At 30.6% G+C, this 14,607-nt stretch overlaps 1 protein-coding gene across 1 annotated transcript; it reads left to right on the forward strand.

Annotated features, from left to right (window-relative positions):
• The first annotated feature begins 1,164 nt into the window (after nt 1–1,164).
• On the forward strand, nt 1,165–6,746 carry LOC112029901 (S-adenosyl-L-methionine:benzoic acid/salicylic acid carboxyl methyltransferase 3). The gene is made up of 4 exons (XM_024062585.2): nt 1,165–1,399; nt 3,009–3,413; nt 5,110–5,364; nt 6,196–6,746. The coding sequence occupies exons 1-4, from the start codon at nt 1,238–1,240 to the stop codon at nt 6,553–6,555; spliced, it is 1,182 nt and encodes a 393-aa protein (XP_023918353.2). The 5' UTR covers nt 1,165–1,237; the 3' UTR covers nt 6,556–6,746.
• The last annotated feature ends 7,861 nt before the right edge of the window (nt 6,747–14,607 follow it).

Here is a 14,607-nt window from a genome sequence, read left to right on the forward strand (position 1 = left end):
GTCAAATAACAAACTAATTTAATCTAAAATCTGAAAAAAAAAAAAAAAATTTAATAAGCCCATCAACAAAAGTAGAAATTTGTTAATCTTAAACCTTAGAAAAAATTTAAGAAATTAATGGATAAATGATTGTTTGGCTATGAACATTGAAAAAGACGGAGCTCGTAAGATTAATAATAAAAATATCATGCAACGATTTTAAAATATAAAACATCGTAGAAAGCAAATTGTAAAACTTTATGTATTTTGTTTTTTTTTTTTTTTTTTTTTTTTTTTTTTTTTGTAATGCCAATATATTCATGATCTCTTTTAAATTTTTGTATAATATATTATTCTTACGGACCCTCCCAAAAAAAATCCATGAGGTATGAAAGCCTATAAATACGAAGACTCTCATTTGTTTTGGACACATCATCTCATCAGGAAACATAGTACTAAATTTACGTCTGTGATAACCACCTTAACGGGATGACCATCCACGTTTGGGACCAACAAACATTACTAAGATACCACTTTACAATAGCATTATGAAGATTCAAACCAATAATAAGAAAGACAAAAGTAACTCAATAACCTCACAATGAGAACATGAGAATTTTACATGCTTCAATAAGTTTCCTACATCTATGAGTATTAGAGGAGGAGAAGGTTTTACAATATATATATATATATATATATGACAATAATAATATTATGTCATGAAGTATAAAATTGAACACATGTACAGGATTGGATATATGATTTTCATTCCCTTTAGAGCACATAGTGTTTATTGCATGCATTGGTCATGACGAGACAGACCTTTTTGAAACGCAATCCCACGTGATACATATTCTAGATCGACTAGCTAGCAATAGCATCAGCATGCACATATATTTCAACACATATTCTAGATCGACTAGCTAGCAATAGCATCAGCATGCACATACATTTCAACACACGGAACACGGTCGGTATGGTTGTTGTGAAGATCATTTTGGCAAAGGTTGTTGTCACTCGATCACAGTACGCTCGTGCATCATATGTGAAGATCATTTTGGCAGAGGTTCATTTATTTCGTGTTGCTACTTGGTAGCAAATTGATTGATTATCTATTTATAACCACACATCCACACCCGGTACATTTCTTCCAAAGTATATTGCAATTCAGTCATGGGCTAATGGTCGTGTTGATTACTATACCCTTGAGAAACCAAAATGATCATGACCACCCATTCTTGATAAGTGGGAGATACCTATGGTTATAAATTGGACCCTCTCCCTCAACACAATCAGCTCAAACTCACAGATCAACCCACATTATTCAAGAGAGAGAGAGAGAGAGATGGAAGTTGTTCAAGTGCTCTGCATGAATGGAGGAACAGGAGAAACAAGTTATGCAAACAATTCCTTGCTTCAGGTAAACTTACTTAGCTACCAACCCCCTCCCACGAATATTTTCAAACTACATAAAGGTGGTAGATGGCTCTCCAACTTAATTGATTGCTCAAGTTAGTAGTGGTGGTTTCAGAAATTTTTTCTTGAGTGGTCACTAAGAAACTTAAATATATTAACATCACAAAAAAAAAAAAAAAAAAAAAAATTACATGAAGGATTCTGTTTGAGGAGCTAGAATTATTTTTGGACATCTACACATTTTTAAATCTAAGAAACTTAAATATATTAACATCAAAAAAAAAAAAAAAAAAAAAAAAAATTACATGAAGGATTCTGTTTGAGGAGCTAGAATTATTTTTGGACATCTACACATTTTTAAAACAAATTTTATGCAATAATTTGTTATTAGTGGGTTAAAAAGTGATATCAATATTGAACCCAAATTAGAATTAGTAACCACTTTCCGCTTATCACATTTAATTTATTGTGAAATTATTGTAAAAATATTATGAATATAATGTTACTTTTATTTTTATTGAACTAAAATTCTTGTAATTTTCAAGTGAAGATGGTCAATATTTTTAATAAAGTGGTCAAAATTATGGGTGTTCACCAAACCGCATAAACCGCGCAAATTGCAAAAATAGCACCAAAACCGCTCACAAAATGGCATAACCGCACTACACTGCAAGTAATATTACACTGTACTGCACCACACTGCATGGTGCAGTGCGGTTTGCGATTTTATAATAAGCAAACCGCACCGCACTGCACCCTCTTTATATATTGATATATTTAATTATTTTTAATATAAAATATATTATTAATAGTTTAATAACCCTAGTTTTCCAAAAAAAAAAATATATAGTTTGATAATCTTAGCAAGTGTTGATTAGGAAAACCAACCCAAAATAAAGAAAAATTAGCTTAATAATTTAATACTTGGACTAAAATAAAGGGAAAAATTAGTTTTAGGCTGAGTAGAAAAAGCCCAAAATTTGAAAAATATACAAACTTCAAATCATTCAAACCGCATCTTATACATCGTACCACATATGTAACCTCAAAAATGAAATGCTGTGCGGTTATGGTTTTGGCTAAACTTTAAACCGCACTGCATCATACCGCACCACACATGTGATCACAAAAATAAGGTGTTGTGTAGTTATAGTTTTAGCTAAACCACACCGTACCACACCATAAACACCTTTAATCAAAATAATGGGTATTTTGTGTGCCATATTTTGTTATAAATTACAAGAGGAAAAATGACACTCAAATATTTAAATTTAGGATACATACTCATCATTACGGCAATTATTAAGTATTTTAATAATACAGTATACGTGGCATTTGATATCAATAAAAGGGAATCACTTTAGTAAAAAATTTAATTTTTTGACGTAAATAGTTTTGTAAATGCTTTTTGTCTGTGAAAGAGGAGGGAAAAACAAAAGAATAATGTACTTTAGACTAATATGTGCACATAATTTTTACACTCAGTTCATCTCTATATTGTAATTAATTACCTTGCTTTTAATTAGTTACGATAAAATTCATTGATGAAGGTCAATTATTTGCACTATTGTAGATTACAACTCATTCAAACTCTTTGTTTGGACTTTTTACAGCAAAAAGTAATATCTATGACCATACCCATCGCAGAGGAAGCTATAGCCAATCTGTACTGCAACACCTTGCCAAGGAGCATAGCCATCGCAGACTTGGGTTGTTCTTCTGGACCAAATACTTTGTTCGTGGTTTCAGAACTTATCAAGGAAGTGGACAAGCTTCGCCAAAAGCTAGGCCATGATTCACCTGAATATCAAGTGTTTTTGAACGACCTTCCAGGGAATGACTTTAATACCATTTTCAAGTCATTACCAAGCTTCCAGAAAGAAATGAGCTGTCAACTGGGGCCTGGCGCTGGTCCATGTTTGTTTTCAGGAACTCCTGGCTCCTTCTATGGCAGGCTTTTTCCGAGCAATTGTCTGCATTTTATCCATTCTTCTTATAGTCTCCATTGGTTGTCTCAGGTAACTTATTCTTTAAACACAAAAGGATTAATCTGATTAATTATATCAATAATCACGTAATATGGGGTTAAATCCAACTTATCTTAGAAGTGATTATACAATACACCCATTATTTTGTGAGATGAGAGAATACAGTATTATTGTACTCTTAGATTGTTGTGTAATTTTCCTTATCTTACACCAGTGAGAGAGTTAAAATTTTAGTTTCAGAGGATCAAAGTATGAACTATGAACCAATTTTTCATAAAAAAAATTAAGGAAAAAAAAAAACTAAAATTCAAGACTAAATATATTATGAAAAATAAAATTTGTTTCCATTCAATTATATAAACAAAAGGAAAAAGCACGAAACCTCATTGTTAATGTGAAGAGAGTAATCTATATTACGACCAACAAAATTAAAATAACCATTTTGCACTGCATTAGTCTTAAATATAGAAACACGAGACATAGTTTGTTTATTGTTTTTTGTAGTCATCACTCGATAGGTATTTGCATGACATTAACACCTGATAGGTTTTAAAATGTCACTTCATAAGTATCCTTTGCATTCCATTAACAATGATTAAGGTATTTTTCATATATCATATTCCGAATATATGGCCTGTGGTGAAAAAGACTAATATAAAATAATTTAAAATGTAAATTAATTACTTTATAATGCAATATGTGTATTATAAAAATTATATATATTAAACTTAATAAAAAATTTCAATATTTTAAAAAATATTTGATATTTTTAACATATAATCAATAATCATTTAAGCAATAGACAAGTGCAATAATTAAAAGAATTAATATATACAAATTATCACTAATGAAGTTGTGACTCTTTTTAAATGAATACAAATATCCTTAAATTTTCTTATAAAAACTATTTTTGTTTAAATAATAATTTTTTAAATGTATAAATTTTAATTGAGATTTAAGATGTTATAAGCTTAGTTATTTTGCTCATTCATATTCATAATTAAGCATGTGGGCTTAATTTTTTTTTTTTTTAAATATATATATATATATATACACACATTATTCATAATTAAGCATGTGGGCTTAATTTTTTTTTTTTTTAAATATATATATATATATATACACACACTTAAGATTTAAATAGGATAAATTCCAAATTACACCCCTAAAGTTTGGGGTAATTGAATTTTACATTCTGAAGTTTCAGAATTTGAATTTTACCCCTTTGAAGTTTGGTGATATTTGAATTTTACATCATGACGTTTCAGAATTTGGATTATACCCCCTAAATTTTAGAAGTGTTTGGATTTTACCTCCTAAAATTTAGAGTTGCTTGGAATTTACACCTCAAAATTCTGAAACTTTAGTGTGTAAATTCCAAACGACTCTAAACTTTAGGGGGTAAAATCTAAGTTCTAAAACTTTAGGGAGTAAAATCTAAATTCTAAAATTTCAAAATGTAAAATCCAATTACCCAAAATTTAGGGATGTAATTTGTAATTTACCCAAAAAAAAAAAAGAACACATATATATCATTTTTATTTTAAATTTTGGGGGCTACAAGCTTCGCCATTTCCTGCAAGTGGATTGAATTATTGCAACAAAAGTGCTGTTTTTTTGTTATCTATTTAAGATCCATGCCATGATAAATTTATATGGTTCATACTCTGTTGGCATCACATTAAAAAACACATTAACAAATATTAATATATCTTATATATTGTAGGTCCCAGAAGGGGTGGATAATAACAAAGGAAACATTTACATGGCATCTACAAGCCCTCCATGTGTATTTAAAGCGTACTACGAGCAATTCCAAAGAGATTTTTCAATATTTTTGAAGTGTCGTGCGGAAGAGTTGGTGGCTGGAGGGAGAATGGTATTAACATTATTGGGAAGAAGAAGTGAAGATCCATCTAGCAAAGAGTGTTGTTACATTTATGAGCTTATGGCTATGGCACTCAATGACATGGTCTCAGAGGTAATATTAACATATGCTACTACAAATTCAACTCTCGATAGTATATGATGGAAAGCTTATTATTGGTTGCACTTAATTAGGATTGGTAGACACAACTAATTATTTCCTAAATTTTGATTATCTAAACTAAAATTAGATAAAAATTGATCGAAACTTTATAACAAAGGTAGATTCTTCTAAGCAAAACAGATCATTTATCTTCAATAAAATATGATTCACAATAAATTTAATATATAATTAATCTTTCCAAAAGTCTTGTAACTCAATTGGTTGGCACTTTTTGTAACATAAATATCTAGGATTCAAATTTATCATTTTCCAACTATCAAATTATCCACACACACAAAATCATAAAATTAATTTTTGAAAATATGTTTTATACCAGTGGGAGTTTCTTAACCATTTACTAACAAGAGATTAATTACTAATTAGCTGTCTTTTTTTTATTTGCTTATAAAAAGTGAGAGATAAGGGATGGAAACACATGTTTTCCCAATAGGATCAAACAATACTAATGACCCATATGGCTACTAACAAATGATCTTGGATTGAGATCCAATGCAAAGAAGGATGATTCAAACGCATCTTTTCCCAATGGGATCAGACAGTACTAATAACCCATAAGTCTCTTAGCTACTAACAAATGATCTTGGATTGATCTTAATCAAATGATCTTTCTTCTTATCCTCATATTTTGATATATATATATATATATATTATAGGTAAAACAAACTTATAAAGAGCAAATTTGTACTAGGAAAAAAGAACTCTTCTCAAATTTGCATGTAGTCTATATATTGTGCTAATTAGAGCATAGAATGTGCATTTCAGGGACTCATAGAAGAAGATAAAGTGGATTCCTTCAACATTCCTAATTACACACCATCCCCTTCTGAATTGAAGTTTGAAGTTTTAAAAGGAGGAGATTTCTCCATTGATCGCCTAGAGGTCTCTGAAGTCAACTGGAACATTTATGATGGTGAATTCAACACATCTAATGGGTTTAGTAATGATGGATATGGTGTTGCAAAATATATTAGAGCAGTGGCTGAACCCTTGCTTGTTACTCACTTTGGAGATGCAATAATTGACGAGGTTTTCCATAGATATGGCAAAATTATTGATGATCGCATTTCTAAAGAGAAGACGCAGTTTATCAATTTGACCATTTCCGTGACAAAAAAGGGATGATTATGATATTTAGATATATATGGCTGATTGAATATTGTCATTTCATAATATGAATGACTTAAGTAGTGTGGTTCTCCAATATAATAAGGTGATAGCTAGGCCAAGTTTGTATTTTATCTTTTCTAATTCCCGTACGAAGGGTTGATGTGTTATTCGCAAGTGCTCCTTTATGTAATAAAATAATGCTTATGAAAAAGTTTGGCTTGAATTGTTCTCATTGAACAACAGTGCTTACAATATCCCCTCATTAATTTCTAACAATTTCACATGAAAAAAATTCAGAACCGATCACTGACAAACTTGTGATACACGCACACCAAGTTACTAATAACCCGTTCCTTGGGAGTTGGGACCTTAAGGCCAGAGAATCAAAATAATAATAACAATTTAAAAAAGGTTCCAAATCTCTTTTAGCTACTTTAAAACACGCATCTCTGTTGTTGCTATTCCTTAATGATTTCTAAGCACTGAAAATAGTGTTCCTTGCTCTTGTAACCTAAGTTTGTGATGGCATACTCATGAGGCATTTGATGAAGATTAGAGGCCTTAATAGTTACGTGAAACGTCCACATAAAAAGGCTTGCTCTCGTTAATTTCGCCGTGAGGTGGCCAAAACCGAAATATACTTCCACTTCCTGACTTGCCTTGTACTTGGAAGGTTTTCTGAACATGCAAGATTGCCAATTCCATATGGCATTTTTTGCGTTTGGTTAGAGTTTTAAACGTTGCGTCTTGGGTCCGAAAAAGTGAATTTCGAGTTGAATCAACAATACAAAAATGCAGCAAAAGTTCTATAGAAAACACTCTCCCATATTTATAAATTAACCTTATATTTTTTTCTATAAACCCAAATTTGCCCTTCTTGGGTCCTTTTTTTTGGTATGGATGTTTGATTAGAAAAAAAGTTAAATTCTGGAAGAACTAAGAGAGAAAAAAAATCATTATTAATAATATATTTTGTACTTTATGATAATTTACCCCTCAAACAGCAATTTTGACAAGTTCTTGCCAAACACTTAAGAGTATGTTAGGTAACTGTTTTCTCCTCTTATTTTCTGTTTTCAAAAAAACATTTCTACTTTTGAGACTAAAAAACTTGTTTAGCAACCCAAAATGGACAAAAAACAAAAATTGTTCTCAAAACTCAATTTGTGAAGAAAACTGAAAACATGCAAAAGATTGTCTTCAGTTTCTAATTTTCAAAAGTCAATGAAAATATGCATTTAATATAATGAATCAGACTCATTTAATGAGTTAGTATTAGAGTTAAAATCCTAGTAACAACATATTTTAGTATTTTTTAATTTTTTTTCTTTCAAAAAAATATCTTTTTAATTTCAACTAACCAAACATATTTTTGATTTCAAAAATACAAGAAAATTGTTTTTTCTTTATATTCCCAAAAACAAATTTTTGAAAATAGAAAACAAAAACTGTTACCAAACATAATTTAAGTTTTTTTTTTCTAAAAATATTATCTAATTTATAGCTTTTATCAAACACTCTAGTTTAAAAGTTAAAAACCAAAGCCACTTGTATACCGCACTTTTTGAAACTACACTTTTCACCCCTAAACTAAATGACTATGGTATAATGCGAAGATAGAAATAACTAAGAAAAGCAGGCCAGATCAAAGGATTAGTCATTTAGATCAGCTTCATCTAAAAGGTCTGCCCGTATGCATGACTTTTTTTTTTTAATCTTTTTTTCTCTCTCTCTTGCATGAACCCACAATGGTGTCCGATAAATTGTAGTACTAAATTCTTAATATAGTGTACATGTCAAATCATTACCCACTTTTTTTTTATCTAAAAAGACACTAATACCAAACACATAATTGTATTTTTTTCACTCTTAAAACTATGTTATTAAGAATATGCTACTAAACACATTTTTTTTGTATTATGAATATTTTAAACGTTTTTTTAATTTTCACATCATTTTAAAAATCAATACTTATAATCTCTTACCATACTGCCCTATTTTGACTCTATGAAAAAGGCTTTGCCCCTAAATATCTAAAATAAAAAATAAAAAGTCCCTCACTTTTAGGGCTGTAAATGAACCAAACTATTCATAAACAGCTCGGGCTTGACTCGATAAAAAGCTCGTTTATGTTTATTTGTTTATAAACAAATCAAGTTTAAGCTTTAGTTTTAGGCTTTTTTAATAAACGAGCCAAGCCCGAGTAAAAAATATTGTTCATAAACAAGTTCGTGAACACCATGGCTTGATACAAAAGTAACAAAACAAGTTGAACCTAAACTTATTTACGAGTTTGGTAATAAAATTGATATGAGCTCGACAAGTAAACTCATATCCTTTTAAGACTTTAATTAATTATAAGTTGAGACCACTCATCCAAACCAAATAGGTTAGATAATAAACTTGATATTATACATGTGTTGGATCTTAAGCTCAAAAGCATGATATTGAACTTAAGTTTGGGCTTGATATTAAGCTCAAACTTGTCTTGACTAATGAATCAATTTAAGCCAAGCCAAGCTCAAGCTTTTATACTTTATAACAAGCTTAAGTTTGAACATTATTTTTAGGATCGTATCAAACTCAAGCCAAGCTTAAACATTCTATTTTTGTTGTCAAGTCAAGCTTAAACATTTACTACTCGACAAAACTCGGTTCGTTTACCGCCCTACTCCCTTTATAATTGAATATGACACCTATATAACCACACACACAAAAAAAATATATATATATATACATATATATATATATATATATATATATACTGACACAATAAAAAATAAAAATAAAAATAAAAAAAAGGTCTTCTTGAAGTCAAGGGTCAAAGCATATAATATGATTATCCCTTTTTTTTTTGTCTCACGGTATTTGGGTCCATATTACAAAATAATAATACAAAACTACTTAATGTTCTTGTCTTGTATGGCACTAAAGCTGTCACTACCTAAATCACTATTTTCGTACTCCTCCATTATTTGATTTTTCACATTTTCCAAACTTCGAGTTGTCTTGTTGCTGCAAACCCTACTTGAAATTATATATTTATAAGAATAGATTGCACTGTTTTTAAGATCAATGGAATGCAAAGGTTATTCTATGAGTGGTTGAAATATAAATTACACTATTCAGAACTGCTTACTTCACATGAACAATAAGGTTTCATGCTTAAAATTCAAGACATGAAATGCGAATTTATTTTGCAATGCATCATTTATTGTTAGGGAGGGTCTAAGATAAAGCTGGATTGTTACAATTCCAATATTTTTATAACCCCCCCATATCACCTAATTATATATAGATACAATTCTGATCATGAATATATCACATAAGTTTTTCGTTCGGTACAGAGGACAGGGAGCCAAAGAGTGTCGCACGAGGCAGGGCAAATTCATGAAACACATTCTGTCTGTCAGATGCATGCAACTAGCTAGAAATAGCATCACGAGATTCACATCCGTCTCAGAGAAAACACAAAGTGTTTCAGATTCATGTATCCAAATCACCTTATTTCACCTCCCATCTTCACCAAAAACCTTTTTTTTTTTTTTTTTTTGGGTGGAGATATATCATTGGCAAAGGTCGCTGACACCGTACGTGTGGACCACGATCTTTAACACACTCGTAATCTTACACAGTTCGTACGATCTACTACTTTTTTTCAATTCTTGCAATGTAACAGTTGCGTCACAAAAAAAAAAAAAAAAACAGTTACGGCAAACAGTGGTTAAAAGGACTGTAAAATAGATTGTGATTCGATATTTTGTCTAATCATACATCAGAATTATGGACGAAACGTGACACATGGACATGAATTCCACGTTTTGTCATTTTGTACGTACTATGTAGAGATATCCTCTCTTTTTTTTGGGTTGGTTGGTAGCAAGCTGGTTGATTATAACCACACCATGTAGAGTCCTTCTGGAGGAAATCCAAGATATTTTTAAATTTTCATAATATTTCTCACTTAATTTTCATTATGTACTCTTTTACCTTTTTGCACTTTTATTTTATTTAATAATGTGATTAAAAATTAACTTTTTAACTTTTAATCATATCTCTTTAAAACTATTGCATTCGGCGTAATTTCCGAACAAATTTTGCTATATTGCTCCAAATCTTAATCCCATAATCATTCTTCTTATCACTATATTTTGATATATTAATTATAATTAAAACAAACTTATAAAGAGTAAATTTGTACTAGGAAAAAATAACTTTTTTCAAATTTGCATTAAGTCTATATATTGTGCTAAAAGCAAAGAATATGCATTTTAGAGACTCGTAAAAGATGATAAAATAGATTCCTTCAACATTCCTCATTACACACCATTCTCATCTGAATTAAAATTTGAAGTTTTAAAAGGAGGAGATTTCTCCATTGATCGCATAGAGATTTCTGAAGTCAATTGGAAAATTTATGATGGTGAATTCAACCTATTTATTGGGTTTAGTAATGATGGATACGGTGTTGCATAGTATATGAGAACATTGGTTAAACCCTTATACTTGTTACTTACTTTGGAAATGCAATAATTGACGAAGTTTTCATAGATATGAAAAAAATTATCGTTGATCGTATTTCTAAAGAGAAGACTCAGTATATAAATCTGATAATTTCCGTGACTAAAAAAGGATGATTCCGAATATGGTCATTTCATAATATGAATGACTTAAATTAGTGTGGTTGTCCAATCATAAGGTGGTAGGCCATGTTTGTATTTTACCTTTTCTAATTCCCATATGAGGTGTTGGTATATTATTTTCAAGTGCTTTTTTATGTAATAAAATAATGCCTATGAAAGTTTGGCTTGGATTGTTCTCATTGATCGACAGTTCCTACAATTTCTCCATCTTTCTAGCAATTTGACATGAAAAGGAGTTCAGAACCGAACATTGAGAATAAACTTGTATAGACACACACACCAAGTTACAAATAGCCCGTTCCTTGGGACCTAAAGGCCAAAGGATCAAACAAAATAATACTCCAACAATCTAAAAAAGGTTCCAAACCTCTAGCAAAGAGTGTTGTTACATTTATGAGCTTATGGCTATGGCACTCAATGACATGGTCTCAGAGGTAATATTAACATATGCTACTACAAATTCAACTCTCGATAATAAAGGACGGAAAGCTCTTATTATTTGTTGCACTTAATTATGATTGGAAGGCGCAACTATTTTTTTCCTAAATTATGTTTATCTAATCTAAAATTAGATAAATTGACCAAAAATTAATAACAAAGGTAGATTCTTGTAAGCAAAATGGATCATTTACCTTCGATAAAATATGCTTCATAATAAATTCAATAAATAATCAATCTTTCTAAGAACCTTGTAACTCAATTGGTTAGCACCTTTTATAACATAAACATCTAAGATTCAAATTTATCATTCCCCAATTTTCAAATTATCCATACACACAAAAACATATAATTGATTTTTGAAAAATATGTTTTATACCAGTGGGAGTTTCTTAACCATGTACTAACAAGAGATTAACTACAATGACCCATATGGCTACTAGCAATTGATCTTGGATTGATCTTAATCAAATGACCTTTCTTCTTATCCTTATATTTTGATATAATAATTATAAGTAAAACAAACTTATCAAGAGCAAATTTGTACTAGGAAAAAATAACTCTTCTCAAATTTGCATATAAACCCAATTTCGCCCCTTTTCCCTAAACACAAAATCCAACACATTCTTATCGAACACATTCTCATCTTTCTTTGTTCCTCCACCACTGCTCTGCCTCTCTCTCTCTCTCTCGGCACTCAAAGACCTTCCAAAATCCAACTCATTCTCACCTTTTTCTTTTCTTTTTTGGGTGAATTTGGGTTTGTATTTTTATTATTATTATTATTTTTTTTTGGCTTGAGCTGATCTGGCTGTATATGCTTCGCTTGTTCCTGCGCCAGTGCTCTTACACTCTCTCGGCACTCAAAGAACTTCCACAAAATCTCACCCTTTTTTCTTTTCTTTTCTTTTCTTTTCTTTTTGGGCAAATCGGGGTTTTTGTTTTTTGGTGTGGATGTTTGATTAGAAAAAACGTTAAATTCCGGAAGATCAATGGAATGGTTGAATTCTATATTTAAGATCAATGGAATGCATACGTTATTCTATGAGTGGTTGAAATACAAAATACACTATTCAAAAATGCTTACTTCACATGAACAATAAGGTTTCATGCTTAAAATTCAAGACATGAAATGTGAATTTCTTTTGCAATGCATCATATATTGTTAAGGAAGGTCTAAGATAAAGCTGGATTGTTACAATTCCGATATTATTATAACCCCCATATATCACCTAATTATTATTCATACAAAATTCTGATGAATAAATCACATAAGATTTTCATTCCGTACAAAGCACAAGGAGCCAAAGAGTGTCGGCAAGAGGTAGGGTAGATTCATGCAACACATTCTGTCATGATCGAGGAGGCAGACTTACGTGATGCAACTAGCAAGCAATTTCATTGGCAAAGGTCGAGGGTGTGTGGACCACAATCTTTAACTTTAACACACTCATTATCTTACATGAGTTGCTCACTTTTGTATGATCAAAAGGACCGTGAAATAGACTTTCATTCGTTATTTTATCTTATCTTATCATATATGAGAATTATGGGAAAAATGTGGAACATGGACATGGATTCCACGTTTTGTCATTTTGTATCAGGCCGTACGTACTCGGTAGAGATATCCCCTTCGTTTTTTTTTTTTTTTTTTTTGGTCGTTAGCAAGCTGGTTGATTATATCCACACCAGGTAGAGTCCTTCTTCAGGGCCAGGTCTTCCAAGTATACATTGCATTGCAGCACATTTTGTCATGCTTACGTTTATTATTACGTACAAGAATTCAAAATAATCATGATCACTAGGTTCTTGAGAAAAGGAAGGTACCGATGGCTATAAATGGGGTCCTCTGCACCCAGTGGCGGAGACAGGATTTTAATTTGGGAGGGCAAAATTGAAAGATTAAATTAAAAGTAAAATTAATCTAAATATTACTAATCAATATAAATAAATAAAATTTATATACTAATGTACTGAATATTAATTTATATTTGCATACTTATTTTAATTTACTCAATTGGAAGATTTGCAAAATATACCTCGATACAAGTTTGTTTAGAATTTGATTTGAAAATCATTATTGTGATTAGGCTTCATCATAATCTTAATTGCTTACAAGTACACATTTTATATAATTAAAATAAATAAATCACTTTATAGTTAATAACAATCAAATTAAGAGATTAATTTAAAGACATAGAATTCAAATATGTGATTTGATTCCTTAAAATAAATCAATGTAAAAGTGTTAAAAATATAGAAATATACCTGCGAAGTTGTACTTTCATGGCCTTGAATACTCTTAAAAAGTTATGTAGAATTCAACATTTCTTTCTCTATTATTTTAAGTGATAAGAACTAAGAAGTTAAAATTTTGGCCTATGGCAAAAATAAAGTGTTTGAAATTGTGAAAAAGTTAAGATAGAAGAGAAAACAATAAGGAGGCTAGGGTTTTAGTGTGATATAAAAGGTCTTAAATATTATTTTTTAAGGATTTTGAGGTTAAAATGGTAGGTATTGTAAATTGCAATACTATATAGGATTTTTTTTTTTTTTTTTTTAGGAGGTCAGGGGGGCAACCACCCCCCCCCCCTTCAACCCCCTACCTCCGTCCCTGCTCTACACTCCTTTCCCTCAACACAATCAACTCAAACTCACTAAGCAATGCACCTTAAACGAGAGAGAGAGAGAGAGAGAGAGAAAAAGAGAGAGAGAGAGAGAGAGAGAGCTCTGCATGAATGAAGGAATAGAAGAAACAAGTTATGCAAACAACTCCCTGCTTCAAGTAAACTTAATTAATTACCAACCCCCTCCCATGAATATTTACAAACTACATACCGGTGGCAGATGATCCTCTAACTTAGGGTTCATTTGGTTGGAAGTGTAAAAAAGTGAGAGGATAAAAAATTGTGGGAGGATAAAAAATTATGGAGAATGAAAAAATGAAAGGATAGAAAATATTTTAATTTCTCTCATTTTTGTTTGG

Source organism: Quercus suber, unplaced genomic scaffold (assembly GCF_002906115.3).
Source record: "Quercus suber isolate HL8 unplaced genomic scaffold, Cork oak 2.0 scaffold_293, whole genome shotgun sequence".
NCBI classification, from domain to species: domain Eukaryota; kingdom Viridiplantae; phylum Streptophyta; class Magnoliopsida; order Fagales; family Fagaceae; genus Quercus; species Quercus suber.